The sequence below is a fragment of the Anthonomus grandis genome, chromosome 6 (genome assembly GCF_022605725.1).
Source record: "Anthonomus grandis grandis chromosome 6, icAntGran1.3, whole genome shotgun sequence".
Taxonomy (NCBI): Eukaryota; Metazoa; Arthropoda; class Insecta; order Coleoptera; family Curculionidae; genus Anthonomus; species Anthonomus grandis.
In genome coordinates, this window is record NC_065551.1 from 15,615,546 (window position 1) to 15,633,549 (window position 18,004).

The 18,004-nt window shown below is 30.2% G+C and overlaps 1 protein-coding gene across 1 annotated transcript in view; it reads left to right on the forward strand.

Annotated features, from left to right (window-relative positions):
* Positions 1 to 13,929: 13,929 nt before the first annotated feature.
* Positions 13,930 to 18,004, forward strand: part of LOC126737676 (acid sphingomyelinase-like phosphodiesterase 3a) — a 335,578-nt gene continuing 331,503 nt past the window's right edge. The window contains exon 1 of the mRNA XM_050442671.1: positions 13,930 to 14,213. Within this exon, the coding sequence (XP_050298628.1) occupies positions 14,138 to 14,213 (76 nt within the window). The 5' untranslated portion in view covers positions 13,930 to 14,137. The remainder of the gene's footprint in view (positions 14,214 to 18,004) is intronic.

Below are 18,004 nucleotides of genomic sequence, written 5' to 3' on the forward strand. Positions count from 1 at the left end.
TAGCGAATAAGCTCTTTTTTAAAAATGTCCTGAATTACCTGTATTTTATTTTATTTTAGTATCTGATGATGGCTGTTTACACAGCCGAAATGCATAATACATTTACCTAAGTGTCCTACATGCATTTTTCTTGGAGATAAAGACTTCCCCTATTTGTAATCTTTAACTACATTAATTTGACGCTTCCAGCCTCCAGCGTCATCACAGCCCTCATCACAGCCATCATTATCTGCCGAATGTCGCCAAGGCATTTTTAAACAATTTAAACAACACTTTTTAGTACTATGCTTGACAAAGAACTAATAATGATATACATTATCGATATTTTGTATTTAAGACATATTTAAAAAAACTGTTTTTTTTGTTAGTAAAATATTTGCAGATGAATTTAAGTCGTACACTTACATCAATAAATATTGATAGAACCGTGTTACACTGCTCAACATAATTTAAGGTAAGAAAAAAATAGTTCAATCGAAAAAATATTAGAAACATTTTTAGATATCCCGAGATTTTAAGCATGTGTGTATAATCGAATTATGAATTCTATCATAGTAATTTAAGCTAGCACACATTTCTTTATATTTTTGAAATATTACTTTATACTTATTAACTAACTTTGTTGAGTTTCATGAACCTTGAAAGATTCTTTGAAACGCATACAGAATATGCTTTGAAAAGTATAATTAGTTAACTTAGTGCTTTTACTTTGTACAGTGGATAGATTTTCTTGGAAAGACTTTGGGCTCTTATTTTTATTGATACATAAGATGTCCTCTCTGGTGGAAAAATGTTTCTTAAATATACAGGACGTACGACATATTTACGAATTTGTTATTCTCATTACTTAAAAAGAGGAGCTATTGAATAAATAAAAATAATAATACAAATTTGTCAAAACAAAGGTAAGAACACAAAGTCACGGTCAAGCTGTGAAAAAATTATATGGATTTGATGAGACCGTGACTTTGTGTTTTTTTGAATTTTTGATGTTTTGGTTCTTTGAATTTTTTCAAAGCTGTGAAAAAATGATATAGATTGGATGAGACCGTGACTTTGTGTTCTTACCTTTGTTTTGTTTTTGTTTGGTCTCTTAGAGAAAAATGGATGATACGTTTCTATACAAATTTGTGCCCTCTGGAACTCGTAGTATTTTATTCCTGGCATTCCTTGCTACGATGACTATGGAGGAATATGAGGTATTTACTTAATAATCTAAAAATAGCTGAGCTTCTAGCATGCCCAGAAAAAATTAATAGTTTTTTAATTAATATATCTGCAATGCGACTCAAAAGACCAAAAATCTAAAAGCTCTTATAATAATTTATTTATTATCCTCCCATAGTTCTTAAATAGTTTATTTATGTTAGAAACTATAAGGGTAACGAGTTTTCCAATGGTATCGAGAGGCTCAGGAATTATCTCCAACCAAAACATTAAAATAGATGTTTTAACTTTTTGGGAGAATTTAATACTATATAAACCAAATAATATCCAAAAACGCAATGCATCCATAAATATGAATATATTAATATTTATAAGTTAGGCCTTTTTTTTAAGGCGTAAAGCCAACAAGAATAGATATTAAAAAATTGGAATATTATCTATTACTTATGCAGTCTTATTTTAATATATTGAAACGTAGGCCTCGTTGTTAAAATGTTTATTTTTAGATAATTATTATATTTTTTATAAGAGTGTTGTCCGGGGTGTCCAAATTTGGACACCTTTGTAGACTATCTCGATTACTATAGGAGGTAGTGCCTTGCGGTTTTCGCATTATTGTGCTACTTTTATATGAAACGAAATACACCACTGTCAAAAATTTAACGACTGTCATAGTTTTTAATCTACAACGTGATTTTAAAAATTTTGGATTTTAGGACCCCTCTTGAATATCCGTTATTATTAAACATTTTGAAAAAATAAAAGTAAAAATGGCTCTGATATGGTTGTTTCTGTAGAACACGATTATATAATGTGTTTAAATTTTCTAATAATTTATGATTTTGAGATAAAAAATTAACTGATGTTTTTTTTTTAACAAAACAACTTGTATGTTTTTAAATAGAACAATTTTCTTTATTTTCTTCCTTTTAAAAATACATAACACTATACACTTATTTTCAAAACTGACCAAATAAGAGATCATTTTTGCAAAATATTTACCTATTATTTTTAATAATATTAATTTTAATAGTAGACCGTGGTCATTCCTGTGGAAACAATGCCGTATTGTTTTTAAAAAGGTCATGATAGAATGACAGATTCTTATAGAACTTTCAATTATAAAAAAGAAATATTAATTATTTTTTTAAATTTTTATTTTATTTTATATTTTTTAAATTATATGTTGTTTATTTTTTTCTTTTTAAATATTAAATCTAAATATCTCATAAAAATGGTTCAAAATTATTTCCATTTTCTTTTACTTAAATTTCACGTAATCTCGTAATGCGTTTTATTGCATTTCAAATTCAAAATATTTTATTTGCCTATATAAGAAAAATAATTCTAACTAAAAACTTTGCAATGTTTTGCAAGTCCATATGTGTGATTCTTTTTGCAACAATTGCAAAAAGAATCACATAGTTATCTTAAACAAAAAAGATGGTATCGTGATTTTTAAAACCGTTGACACCTGTCATTAAGTATGCCATTATATAAAAAAGAATTCTGAAAATCTGCTGTTCAGTACACAATTTAATAACTTCAAAAGATCGATCAGAAACGTAACTTTAAAATAATTTAATGGTATTACTTGAAAAGCCAATATAATGTAACTTGGAAAGTAATAAGTTATGTTAAGTTGTCATCTATAGTCAAAGGCTTAAATATAATCTAATAAAGTAAGATAGATCCTTTTTTCCTCGTTAAGTCTAATATCATCGGAAATTTTGACGAGGCATGAAACCAGACTGACAATCGAAATTTTTTTAATTTGCATTTTAAAGTACAATGAGACGCTCATGCAATAAGTTCAAAATGAAAATATCGGAAGATCTTCCTGCCTACCTTATGGGACCATTGCTTCCTATACATTTTTGCGGAAATGACTTTTCTAGGAATGGATGAATAGTATTAGCATTACGTCTTGGTGCACCATCTTGTTGTAAATATATATTGTTTAAATTTTTCAAAGGAGTATTTTCTATAAGCTTAGAAATAACTTATTGTAGTATGTTTAACTACTGATCGTTTTAAATACCGAAGCTGTTAGTCCTGCTTCAAACATTCTAAAAACTAGTTACACACCCAAAATAAGATATGCAACGTTAAACCCGAAGCTTCCTTGCCGTCGTCGTTCAAAAATAATATGAGTATTTTCTTGGTGTTAATGCTTAGCACTATGCCTATTAAAGATTCCACCTGTTGAGAAATAGGCTTCAATCGTTCCAAATTATAAATCAGCAAATGTTAATGTTCAATTGTGTCAATATACCAATTACAGAAAAGTAAGCGATGTTCAGCGTCGCTGTAAGGGTGAGTTTGTGTACTTTTGGAATAAAATGGGCTTTATTTATCTCTGACTTTATAGTCAATGACTCTACAAGATGTAGATGGAATTGCAGCTACGCATTCCAAAATACTAATTTAATATTTAATAAGGGTGGAGATTTGGATCAGCCTTGTAATTTCCGTCCCATTTCTATTTTGTCTACCCTCTCTAAGATAGTTGAAAAACTTGCAAAAAGCAGAATTTTGTCCTTTTTACATCATAATAGCATTTTGTCTGCAAATCAGTTTGGATTTCAAGCCGGTAAAGGGACTCATGATACTGTTTTTAGCTTTTTGGAGAGCGTCTATGTGTCCTTGAATTCTGGAGAGTCATCGGCGGCAGTGTTTTGTGATCTATCCAAAGCATTTGACTGTGTGGATTATGGAATACTGTTATCTAAGCTCGATAAATATGGTTTTAGGGGCATAGCGTTGCGATGGCTTGAGTCCTATCTATCAAATCGTACTCAGAAGGTTACAGTGTCTGGGCGTTTGTCTGCTTCTAGATCCCTAAAATGTGGCGTTCCCCAGGGTTCAGTGTTGGGACCACTGTTATTTTTACTGTATGTGGATGACTTGAGTTCATTGAAACTGCAGGGCAAGGTGGTTCAGTTTGCTGATAATACCACCATACTATGGAGCCATAAAAATTCTGAATATATTAAGACTTGTATCCTTGAAGACCTTCAGATTTTTTCAGGGTGGTGTGCTTCCAACAGGCTCGTGTTTAATGTAAGAAAGACGTCTATTATGGGGTTTAAGTGCGATGTTCAGGGTCTGATGTTTGACGAAAATTCCCTCTTGCAGAATAAAGAGTGCTGCAAGTTCTTAGGAATTACCATTGATGGTCGCCTTCGGTTTGAAGATCATATTTTACATTTAGCTGGGAAATTATCTTCTGGATGTTTTGCAGTAAGAATGGCAAAACAAGAGCTGCGAGGGGTGGTTGCACGTTCAGTGTACTTTTCACTTATTGAATCTCATATTCGGTATGGCTTGCCTTTTTGGAGTTTAACCAATAAGGGGCTACTTAACATTGTCTTTGTTATTCAAAAAAAAGCAGTTGTTTTGCTAAGTTAAGAGATTTTTGCAAACCCCTCTTCATTTCTGAAAAAATCATAACTCTTTTTTCACTCTTTATCTTAGAAACAGCTGCTCTTATTTACAAAATTCCCAAACTACCCTCTGACATTTTCTTACATAAGTAAGAAAATTTACAATCATGTTCCTCTATGTGTTAGACATATATCGGATGTTAAGTATTTAAAAGAGAATTAAAAGCGCTTTTATTGGCTAAGGCGTATATTATAACCTGGATGACTTTTTTAATGATAGGTTTTTAACCTTGGACATGTTTGAAAATTTTTTTTTCCTTTCTTCTTCTCTAGTTTTGTCAACAAGTTTACCTTTATTTAGTAATTGATTGTTTTATCTTTAATTCATTATGTTCAAAAAGTTTTGTCTTCTTGTGTTTAATTATGTTCATTGTTTTGCCAGTTTTTGAAATTGTATTTTTGTTTTGTTTTTTTTAGCTTGTAGGATGCTTGTAGATAAGATTATTCATACGTAATATAGCACATTTTCTTTCTTTCTTTCTTTCTTTCATCCAATTGATTGTCTTTTTGTTAATTTTTTGGTCTTAGTTTTGAAAAGGCACCATGATTCATTAAATTTTCTTTTAGTTTTACAAACCTGTTGGGAAAAGGTTATCTTCTCTCGGGATAGCTACAAGAGGTAATGCAACTCCTTAATAAGTAGGAATATAACGAATAAAAAAATTGCAGGTACCTATTAAAATATAAGTTTGTCGCCTGGACGAAATTTTTATTATATTTTTAAAAAGGAAAAAATAAAACGGATTTTTCTATTAACTAAAAATATATAGGGTATTCCAAAAAACATAAATTTATTTTTTATCTCAAAATCATAAATCATTAGAATATAACACACTATTAATATATTATACATTATAGCGGGTTATCCATTTCGAGGTTGGCTAAGTACAACCCTACCGTTTGACACCTGTCAGAAATAAACGTCATATTAAGCGTTTTTTTTTAGTTGAAGGTTTGCCGTTTATAAATATGGATCGTTTAACAGTCCAACAACGTACTAAAATTAATTAATTATTCTATAAAAATGGTGATTCTCCTGTGTCAACGTTTAGAGCTTTACGAGCTGATTATGGTCGACATAATGGTCCTACAGAGCAAACAATTTCGAACATAGTAAGAAAATTTAAAGACACTGGATCGGTTACTGATATTGTAAGGCACGCGCATCACCGTAACGTTCATTCAGCTGAAAATATCGCTGTTGTGGCTCAATGTGTGGAGGAAGACCCAAATTTGTCAATCCCTCGGCGTGCTCAAAATTTGGGTTTGTCTTACGGCTCACTGTGGCGAGTTTTGCTTTTGGATTTACACCTCCACCCCTACAAAGTCCAACTCACTCAAGAACTTAAGCCTATAGACCAAGGACAACGCAGAACATTCGCAAATTGGGTGCTTGAACAACAAGCTGTTGATGCTCATTTTTCGAGCAGAATTTTCTTTAGTGATGAGGCTCATTTTACGCTGTGTGGCTACGTAAATAAACAGAATTGCCGCATATGAGGTTCTGAAAATCCTCAGGTGATCGTAGAAAGGCCTTTGCATCTAGAAAAAGTGTTTAAGGTCTGGTGGTGTCATTGGTCCGTATTTTTTTGAAAATAATCGTGGGAGAGCCTTAACAGTAAACTCTGAGCCGTATGGAAGCATGTTGACCAATTATTTTTGGAGAGAAATCGAAGAAGAAGATAGATCTGGAAAAGGTGTGGTTCAAATAGGACGGGGCCATAAGTCACACAACACAGGCCAACCGAGCTCTTTTGCAAGAGAAGTTTCCAGGACGTTTAATTTCAAGATTAGGTGATATCTATTGGACCCCAAGATCCCGGGCTATGCAAAAGATCGTGTCTACGCCAATAACCCTCAAACTCTTCAACAACTTAAAGCCAACATTCGTAAAGTTCTAGCCGAGATATCACCTGAAATGTGCCGAAAAGTGATTGAAAATTTTCTTAAAAGGATTCTTGAAAGTTTGTCAGAGGTCCCGCGGTGGACATTTAATTGATATTGTGTTTCACATATAATGGAATGATTCAATCTTTAAAACAAAATAAAAATTTCGTCTCCATCTGAATATTTTGTGTGTTTTATTTAACTTTACTTTCCCAAGCATAAAATGGATAACCATTATTTATATTATTATATATATATTATTATTATACATTACAGACATTGTATAATCGTATTACTCGGTAAAAGTCCCATCAAAACCATTTTTTACATTTTCAATGTGCTAAATAATAACGGAATTATAAACGAGGTCCTAAAATCCAAAATTTTCAAAATTACTCTATAGATTAAAAACTATGACAGCTGTAAAATTATTGACAGCAGCATAGTTCGTTCTTTAAAAAAGTAGCACATAAATGCGAAAGCAAGCAACCTCCTATAGTTATAGTTATAGTCCAAGTTTGTTTCATTTATGAAGTTAATGGGTTGCGCCATATAAGCTGTGATTCGATGAATATAAAAAGTGAATTTTTATTATTTCTTCGATCATAGTCCATTTTTTAATAATTATGTTCTTAACAGACTCAGTAGGAATGGGATCTTGTCACACACATGATTATTAAAAAATGGACTACGATCAAAGAAAAAATAAATATTCCCCTAAATGTTTCTTTAGACCTCCTTAATGTTACCTTTGAAAACAATTACTTTCAGTATCACGACACTTTCTACACACAAGCTTTTAGACTTAGAATGAGAATTTGTTTGTCACCAGTATGTGCAGATCTTATTAAGCAATGATTTACAAGATACTCTATAGTCCATTTCTTAATCCGTAGGAGCACACGAAAGGGTCGATAGTCATAAAACGGTCGTAAACCATTGGCGTCCCACTTTTTAAGTACATTAAGACCTGAATATTTTCATTTGTTGGGTTTATTTAATAGTGCAAGAAATAGGCCAATTTTAGCCATAAATTCTTTGAATTACTTAAGTACCCAATGAACAAGTTCTTTTTAACCCTTATAAGTAGATATTGTCTAGGTAGGTAAATATGGAGGTATAAGTATCATAGGTACCTAAATTGTGCAATCTTAAATGCAAACAGGTAGTTATATTTTATGGTATATAATGTAGATATATCCTAAAAACTTAATTTATTTTTCAGTATTGTTGCGCATTTGTTGTAGAAATGTCAAAGTTTAGCCCCGTAGTGTGTAAAGGTGTTTTAGATTTTAAAGCAAGGACTATAGTACTAAACGTACATAATGCACTTGTGCATCTAATGCCTCTAAGTACTGTTAGAAATCTAGTTTCTACATGTGCCAATATGACAGGCATAAGTAAAGCAACAATTTACAGATTTCTTAGTGACAGAAAAAGTGAAAACCGTGAGAACTTGCCTAAGAAGAGTGTAAAGAAAACTGCCGGTAGGAAGCCGATAGCAGTTGATGAGACAGCAAAGCATATCATCAGGAGGACAGTACATTCATTTTATTTTAAGAATGAAATCCCAACTATCGACAACATTTTGACACTTATAAAAGAAGACGAAAATGTACCAGAAATGGGAAGAAAAAAATTATGGAAAATTTTACACGAATTACATTTTTCTTGGCAAAAGCAAAATAGAAAATCTATTTTAATAAATAAAGAAGAAATAGTCTGTTGGAGAAGAAAGTATTTAGGGCAAATTAAGGAGTATTGAAAGGAAGGAAGAAACATTTATTATTTGGATGAAACCTGATGGCTTAACGAAGGACACACCGTGAGCAAGTGCTGGCAGGATAAAAATGTTGGAAGCTCCCGTCAGGCTTTTTTAGAAGGTTTATCGACTGGCTTGAAGTCTCATTCTGGTAAGGGGCACAGATTAATAATTACACATATTGGAAGCTATAAAGGATTTTTAAATGGCGGTCTGTTTGAATTCGAATTGAAGTCAACTAAGGATTACCACGAAGAAATGAACGCTGATGTTTTTGAAGATTATTTTTCCGAAATGATCAAGTCAGTTCCCGAAAATTCAATTATTGTTATGGACAATGCCAGCTACCATTCAAGATTAATAGAAAAATTACCATCATCCTGCTGACGAAAAGGGGAAATAAAAAACTGGCTTACCCAAAAAGAAATACCTTTTGAAGATGACGCGGTAAAAGCAGAGCTTCTGACAATAGTTACAGAAAATAAATCAAAATATAAAAGACACGTTATTGACGAAATGGCAAAACAATACAATATAACTGTACTTCGTTTGCAACCTTACCATTGTGAATTAAATCCTATAGAGTTAATTTGGGCTCAAGTAAAACGATTTGTGGCTAGAAATAATAAAACCTTTACATTGAAAGATGTGAGAGAACTTCTGAAAGCAGCAGTGGATAACGTTACCCAAGAAAACTAGAGCAATGCTGTGAATCATGCTATAAAAGAAGAAGAAAAGATGTGGACCCTCGATAATCTTCTAGAAGAAACTGTCGAACCCTTAGTTATAACAGTGAGAATGTTTGATTCGGATGAAAGCGATGAGAGTAATGAAATGTGTGATTTATAAATTGATTTTTTTTTGTATATTTCGTAAATATTTTTATTGTAATATATGTAAATATCGTTAATAAATTAAAAGATCCTTATATTTATATACCTTTCTTATAAATGACAAGATATGTTTGGAGAGTTGCATTTTTTATTGGTTGGTATTAAAAAAATTAAATTTTACAAAAATTTTTTAAACATTTAAAAAACAATCAAATTGCGGTATTAATCAAATGTTTATATTTTATTTTATTTGCCATAGTTTTATAATGAGGCTGTTCCGCTTTTAAGAAATGTTTCTTGTTAATTTAATAAATATAGGTTATAACTACCAACCATACTTTTTCTAAAAATCTTTATCTAATAGATAATAGAAAAAATCCAACATAAATTTTTCATAACAGATAATTATTTAACTTAAAAATTAAAATCAATATCCATAGTCGGGACGACACTGGCAACCCGTTTGTAATAAAAATGAACTCGAAACCATTGTTCCCAATTTTACGACCTATTGTATTTGAGACCATACAGGACTTACACTTAAAATTGATAAAAACAGCCTGGTTTATCATTTTGTTACATGTAGAAAAATGGAAGACTCATCCTATATTTATGCTACTCCTGCATAAATAATGAGGCACTGTGCTCTCACCAAAAAGGAAATAGAGTATAATTAATAGATTGCCATTTGAAATTCCGTTTTATAAAAGATATGTCGAGGATATTGTAACTGTTGCTCCAAGAAATCAACATTTAACTATTCTTACTCTATTCAGCAGCTATCATCCAAAACTACAGTTTACTTTTGAAAAGGAAAATAATAATCAGATTTCATTTCTTGATATTTTAATCATTAGAAAAGAAAATGGAACTTTGGAAACTAACTGGTATCATAAGCCTACATTTTCAGAGCGATACATTAATTATTTTTCTTTACACTCTTTAAAGAATAAAATCAATATAATTAAGAACTTAAAATAAAGATCTCTTACACTAGTATCTCAACACTTTCACAATTCAAATTTAGAATACATTAAAAAAATACTTTTAGACAACAATTACCCACTCTCACTAATAAGAAAAATATACTATAAACCTATTGGCGTAAACAGTACACGGTAACCAGCGACAAACGATAAGAAAATATTTTGCAAATTACCATACGTACATAGACTAACAGAAAAACTAAAAATGACGATAGAGAAATATCTAACTTTTAATAACAAACAAATAATAGATATACACCATGCAAAACTAAGTATTTCTCAAAGTTAAAAACAGTGGGGGTGTGATGATGTACCTTCACTGCCCGTGACGCAGTGTACCTACTAGTATTACTACTATACTACTAGTATACTACTATACTATAGTAGTAGACCTAGTAGACCTAAACTCATTTTTTTCTAACTCCGTGGCTTTTACAAAATCAACCTCAAATGAAAAAATTGACTTCTACAAAAATAATAGACTAAATGTTAATCTGCGAAAAATTATAAAAAACATTGAAAGTAATGCAATGGGAGTTGATGAAATTTGTATTAAAGATTTAAATATATGTCTTCCTTATTGTTTAGAGGCTTTAGTTAATATTATTAATAGTTGTATTTTGCAGAAAATTTATCCTAGTGAATGGAAACAAGCTATTCTTATTCCTTTACCTAAAATTTCCTCCCCTGAAGAATTTAAAGACATAAGACCAATAAGCATTTTACCAGTTATATCAAAAATATCAGAACGTCACATTTATAATGAACTGTCTAAATATTTATATAATTTTAAAATAATTCCTGATTGTCAGTCGGGATTTCGAAAATCTTTTAGTACTACAACAAGTCTTATAAGCCTTATTAATAATATTAGAATTAAAGAAGACAAAAAACAGATAACTTGCTTAACCCTACTTGATTTTAGTAAAGCATTCGACACCATCGATCATAAATTACTTTTAGCTAAATTACACTATTTTGGGTTGTCAACAAATGCCATTATATTTTTCCAATCTTATCTTGAGGGTCGATCTCACTGCGTTCGGGTAATCAAAAAGTCAAATTATGAGTTCTCCAACTTCTTGCCTCTTACCATGGGTGTTCCACAAGGATCCATATTAGGACCGCTGCTGTTTTCTCTCTATGCGGCTGATATGGAAAAGTGTCTTCAAATTTCAAAACTCCAACAGTATGCTGACGATTCCCAGGTATATATTGCTTTTGATACTCCAGGTCTGCATGAGGCGCAAAATAAAATAAATACTGATCTACAGAGCTTGGCCGTGTTTACTGAGAATCATAACTTAAAACTTAACGCATCAAAATCGTGTGTAATGTTTGTAACACATAACAAGAGTCAGCTGCAAAAGGTTTCAAACAGATTTAAAGTAGTTGTTAATGGCGAGTCTGTTCCAGTTGTAACTGAAAAACGTAATTTAGGTGTAGTTATTGATTCAAATCTTAACTTTACTTCCCATATTAAAGTCAAACTTCAAGCCGCCTATATCAGATTAAAGGGCCTTTATCAGTTTAAGAAAATGTTGCCTTCAAAAATAAAATAATGGCTGTGTGATACACTAGTTCTTTCTTTACTTGACTATGGGGATATTGTATACGGCGATTCTTTAACTAAATACTTATTGAACAAAATACAAAAACTTCAGAATAGTTGTATCAGATATTCATTTAATATTGCCTCTAGAAACCGCATAACTCCATATTTAATTTCTAATTTAATTCTGAATATGAGCAATAGAAGGAAAGTCCATATGTTTAATTTAATTTATAAAATAATGAAAACCGGACAGCCTGCAAATTTAAGAAATTTATTTTTTAATCAAGATATTCCTTATAATACAAGAAATCCCCATTTGCTTAGAATTCCTTTACATAGAACAGCAACCTTTAAAAAATCTTTTTTATATATGGGCATTCGGATGTGGAATGAACTACCTATTTATATAAAGGAATGTTCGCCTAAAAAATTTATTATAAACTTAAAAAAATATCTCTTAAACACGCAAATTATGGTAACCTAATGTGACCGTATTTTATAAAATGGTATTTTTGTTTTAATTAATGTTCTGCACACCTGATCTTGCTAATTGTAAATATTTACATTAAAACTGAATTCTCACTCGCCTGTTATCTACCCTCTGTGCTCGCCTCTATACCGTTCTCGCTCGTCTTTGGATTCTTTTGTTTTTTTTTTTTTGTTTTCCTTTTTGCCAAGCTTCATAGCCACTCGCTAGTTCATTGTAAAATGCACATATTTTCCATTTTGATTTTGGTATGGACCTTATTGTAAATACATAATATTACGTTTTTTAGAAAATAGTTTATTTAGGAACACGGGTTGTACAGCACATGTACAAGTAATCTATGTACTTGCATGTGTATCGGTTTTTTTATAAAAATCGCGTTGCACTCCGATTACCAAACAAATTGTTGTAATTTTGAATTATTTGTATATTCATGGAATTTTGTTTTGTATATTTTGTAATAATGTTTAATAATTTTAAATGGTAATAAAAATATTTTTTTTTTAATAATCCTTATCGCAACACGTGCTTTAAGAAAATAATGTCTGATTCACGCCTTTCTGTTATAAAAAATAAATTTTATGCAAAATTAAAAAGTAAAAGAAATCAAAAAAATGTGTTTATATATTGACGCTGAACAGTACATAAACGATGTTAATACTGCTAAGTCGGTCTCTAAAAAGATTTCCCGATTTCCGATTTCTGTTGTCTTAATTATAATTATTGAATTTTAGCGCCCTGAAGATGCAAATATATTTTGGGAAACGTCGGCAAGTTTAAATAGAATTAAACTTTTATTTTATTTATCCCTATAGCCAATGAATATTACAAACGATATAATCTTATTTGGATCGTTAAATAAAATTAAAAATATTGTGTTAGTATTTAAAAATTAATAATTAATTTTTTTGCTATGTATTTATAACCTCATAATAAAAATCATATATTATAAACATTACTAGCTGGATAAAGTCGTGGAGCTATGACAAAGATAACTTATTAAAAGTGGGCATTGAATCCATTAAATGTATACATCTATTAATGTTATTTCAAGAAAAGAATATTAATTTTACTACAATTACTACAAAACAGTAGGTACAAACAAGTAGGTAAATATAAATCTCAACGAACAGATAAAATTACATATAAAATGCTTAAATATTCTAAAGGTATTCAAAGAAAATTCCCAAATGAGCTTTAATTTTGCCCTCTTTGACCCAATTTTGTCTGGAAACAAAAAAAAAAAAACGGAAGCGCCTAAGAATAAAAAACAATAAGAACTCGATAAATCCTACGCTTCGCGCCTTTTAGGATTTTTTCCACTCCTCCCACCCTCTACAGATCATATTTTACGGAGTCACGTGACCCCGCAGGGAATATATTGTCGGGCATACATTATGCAAAATTCATAAATGCGGAACAAACCGCTTTCATATTTCCAAATGGATAGATTTATGAACGGCATATATCTGGAGATTTATAGGTTTAGAATTTTGTACCGCTATTTTTCAGTGCTTTTATTGTTTTTTTTAGTACCCTTTTTAGTTCTTGGATTTATATTTTATGTAAGGAACAATCCAGGAACAGCCATTAAATGGATAATTTTTCACTTCCAAAGTGGCTGTACGATAATTTTAATCGGATCTTGAAGGCAAGAACAATAAATACATGCAATGGACTAGTTTTCGTATGAATTAACTTAAAAGAAAAATAGTTTTTTCCTTTTTTGATTCATAGGGCAGTCGCACAAATCTCGCATCTCTCGCAACTTATTCGTCGTAAAGTTCAGTATAGGGTTGCGACGCCTGGCGTAAGGACGCGCGACGATTTCACCCGACACCCACGCTCGGAAAATTTCGCTCACGAGTTTCTTCTTGACGAATTATTTTTGTAAAGATGTTGGTTAAGTGATAACAGTCTTCTTTTCAAATTTTCTCTTGTAATGAAATTTAACAAAAAAAAAAATTTCTGAAAATTTTGAAAAACAACGAAGTGACTTTATACATTTTCCAGAATGAAAATGTGGTGGTTAAGCTGTTTGGGATTATTGTTGACTGTTAGTGCTAAGAGGGAAGAGTATGATAAAATAGGTAGAATATTTTTTTATATATTTTTTAAGAAAATGTTTATGATTAGGACAATAAAATACTAAAAATGTGAAGAAAAAAACTGAGAAAAAATAGTTTTACTTTTAGAGTTTCTCTCAAGAAACTCTCTGGTGTAATTAAATTTAAAAGAGTTGTTGCTGCAGTAAGAAATAAAAAAAAATAATTAAAATAATAAGTTATTATTTAAGAAGTTTTTTTTTTAATTCCATTATTTAGACTTAATTCAGATTTCGTATTTGGTAATCCCTTTGGTGAAATCAAATTTAAAAGAATTACATTTAGATTTTTGGTTGTTGAATGTTAAAGTGAAAAATAAATAATAAATAAAATTTAACTTAGAAATTTTTAGTGTGATAAGTTTTTTTTTAATTTCCATTATTTGGACTTAATTTAAACTTAGTATCTGATAATCAATCTTAAAAGAGTAATCGAGTAATCAAACTATAAATAAGTGCACTAGATTTTATCTTGGTTGGATACTGCAGTAAAAAATTTAGGTTGAATGTTGTGAGTAATAAATTAAAAACTAAATAAATTTAAGAATTAAAAATAATTAGCTATTGTTTGATAAGTCACTTTATAAGTATGCATTTAATTCTGTACACATACAAGCATTACATAACTTATATAAACTTTTATTTATTTATCCTTTATTACTCACTTAATTTTAATTTATTTATAGTATTTTCACCTAAATAAATAAATTTTTGTTGTAATTATTTTGAGGAAGAAGATTTTTTCAGGTTTTTGCCTGGAAGACAAAGTATTTTTATATTATTTAATTAATATGTATATACTCATTAGAATTTGTTCATTTTTCAGATACTTTGGAAGAAAAATAAGATTTGCTAAGAAACTTTTTAGTTTTGCCAAAAGTTGTCAAAAATTGTATATCAAGAAAAATATTATCCACAAGTTTTTGTCACTTAATAAATATTAAAGAAATAAGGATTTCTGAACATTTAAGGCCCCTTGAAATCTTTATTAATTAAATTTAATTTAAATAATTAATGAATTTATTTAAATTTAATGAGCATTTGAGACCCCATTATGGATTAAGCAAATAAAAAAATATATACAGGGTGGTCCGGTTTCGATGGCGAAAAATTAAATGGTCGACAGAGAACGAAAAAATAATAAGTTTGCTATTATAAATAATATTCAAAAAATGATTCGTTAAAAAATTACAGGGTGTCAAAATTCTAATTAAAAAAATCAATTTTTTTTATTTTTCTTAAACCACTTTACATATTTTAATGAAATTTGGCGCGTTTAGACAGTTAATCAAGACGCATCTTTTTGTGCAAAAATTATTAATTTTATTTACCAGTGGCGTGTGTGCGGGCCGATCTTCATACAATTTTAATTAGGAAAATGATGCGCCACTGTTTTTTTTTTAATTTCTTTTTTTATGAAATCCTTGTTTAATTTAAAATAAAAAACATCTCTTAACTTTTTGTCGTAAATAAATTTTTATAAATGCTAATTTTTTTTATTAAACAAAAAATATGAAAATACTAAATTTAATTAAAGACTAAATTATTCTGTTGGGTTCTAAAAAAGACACAAGAATCTGGACTCCGAAATTCAAATAAATAATGAATATAATAATGCCGGCAAGAAGGCAATGCATGCATAAAACAAAAGACGGTTTGTTTGTATTTTATTATGACAGTTAATTATTGTTACAGTTGTGTTGACAGTTAATTAAGTCAAATTATTGCGTTGGTTAACTTATTAATTTTGCTATTATTAACAGTGTTGTTAAAAGTATTGTGAAAAATGCGTTTTTCAAGTAATGAATACGCTGATATTAATTTTTGTTATGGATTTTGTGATGGAAATGCGGAAGCGGCAGTTCGTGAATATCGAAAACGGTATCCAAATAGAAGAATTCCAGATGCTCGCGTGTTCATTAGAACACATCAACATTTTAGGAACTTTGGTTTACGTGGTAATAATGAACAATACCGAAACCAGAGAAATAATAATGAAAATCGTGTACTGCGCACTTTTGATAATAATCCTGGGCTAAGCTGAGCTCTCGCAAGCCAGCTCAACAACTACAAATTCCTAAATCTCAAATATTGCGAACCTTACACGCTGACCATAGGCATGCATATCACCTACAGCCTGTTCAGAGTTTACACCCTGGTGATGCTGAAAAGAGAGTAAGATTTTGTCAGTTGCTTTTAAACTCAACAGAGGAAAATCCCGACTTTTTACACAAGATACTTTGGACGGATGAGTCTTGTTTTACAAGACGCGGAGTGATAAATTTTCATAACATTCATGTTTATGCACAACAGAATCCTCATGCAATTCGGCCAAGATCGTTTCAAAATGAATTTTCCATTAATGTTTGGTTGGGCGTTATTCGTGATAATGTTTGTGGTCCGCATTTCCTACCTCCAAGGCTAAACTCACAACTATTTCTGAAGTTTTTAAATAATAGTCTGCCGGACTGCATTGAGGATTTACCCATTAATTTGAGACATGAAAGTTGGATACAACTGGATGGAGCCCCCCCACATTTTGGAATAGGTGTAAGAAACTGGCATAATAATAATTACCCTCGAAGGTGGATTGGCTGGCTAGGGAGGAATGATATTAATGATCAAAATGGTATTGGACCAATACCCTGGCCACCCAGGTCACCGGATCTTAATCCACTAGATTTTTACGTTTGGGGAAACATTAAGGATAAAGTTTACGCTAATCCCGAGGAGATAAAGAGAGGAATTAATCTTAAGATTTTAGAAAGCATGTAATGACATGCAAAATCAAAATTTTGTGGTACTAGCTGCAATAAACTCCTTAATAACTCGGTGTAGAAAATGTATTGAGGTCAGTGGGCTGCATTTTGAACAACTTCTTTAATTATTAATTGTTTTCATTTTGTTATTGATTTTAAACCAATTAAATGTGTTATCTTCTTATGTGTTTTTATAAATCAGCATTTTTACTCGAAAACGGTGTGTCGCACGACAAAAAGTAAAGAGATATTTTTGATTTTAAATTAAACAAGAATTTCACAAAAAAAAAGAAATTAAAAAAAAAAACACTGGCGCATCATTTTTTTAATTAAAATTGTATGAAGATTGGCCCGCACACACGCCACTAGTAAATAAAATTAATAATTTTTGCACAAAAAGATGCGTCTTGATTAACTATCTAAACGTGCCAAATTTTATTAAAATATCTAAAGTGGTTTAAGAAAAATAAAAAAAAATAATTTTTTTAATTAGAATTTTGACACCCTGTAATTTTTTAACGAATCATTTTTCGAATATTATTTATAATAACAAACTTATTATTTCTTCGTTCTCCGTCGGCCATTTAATTTTCCGCCATCGAAACCGGACCACCCTGTATAAAATGAAATTTCAAAATAGTTATTTTCTAATAAATCCTTTCAAATTTAAATTATTTGGACTTAATTCAGGTTTAGTATCTAAGAATCCCTAATGTACTATCAAATTTAAAAAAATTGCATTGTACTTTATCTTGATTAGATGTTGGCGTAAGAAAGTTAAAAAAAAAACTTTAAAACTCCCATTATTTTAAATGAATTGCCCTAGACTTTATCTTTCTTGAATAAAAGATTTAAAAAAAATTAAAAACAATTAAGTTTAAAAATAATTAGTTATGGTCTAATTAAATTAAGTCCTATAAAATTCCACTAATTTAGACTTTATTAAGGTTTAGAACCTAACAATCTCTCTAATGTAATAAAATTTAAAGGAATTGCATTGAGCATGTTCGCGAAAAAA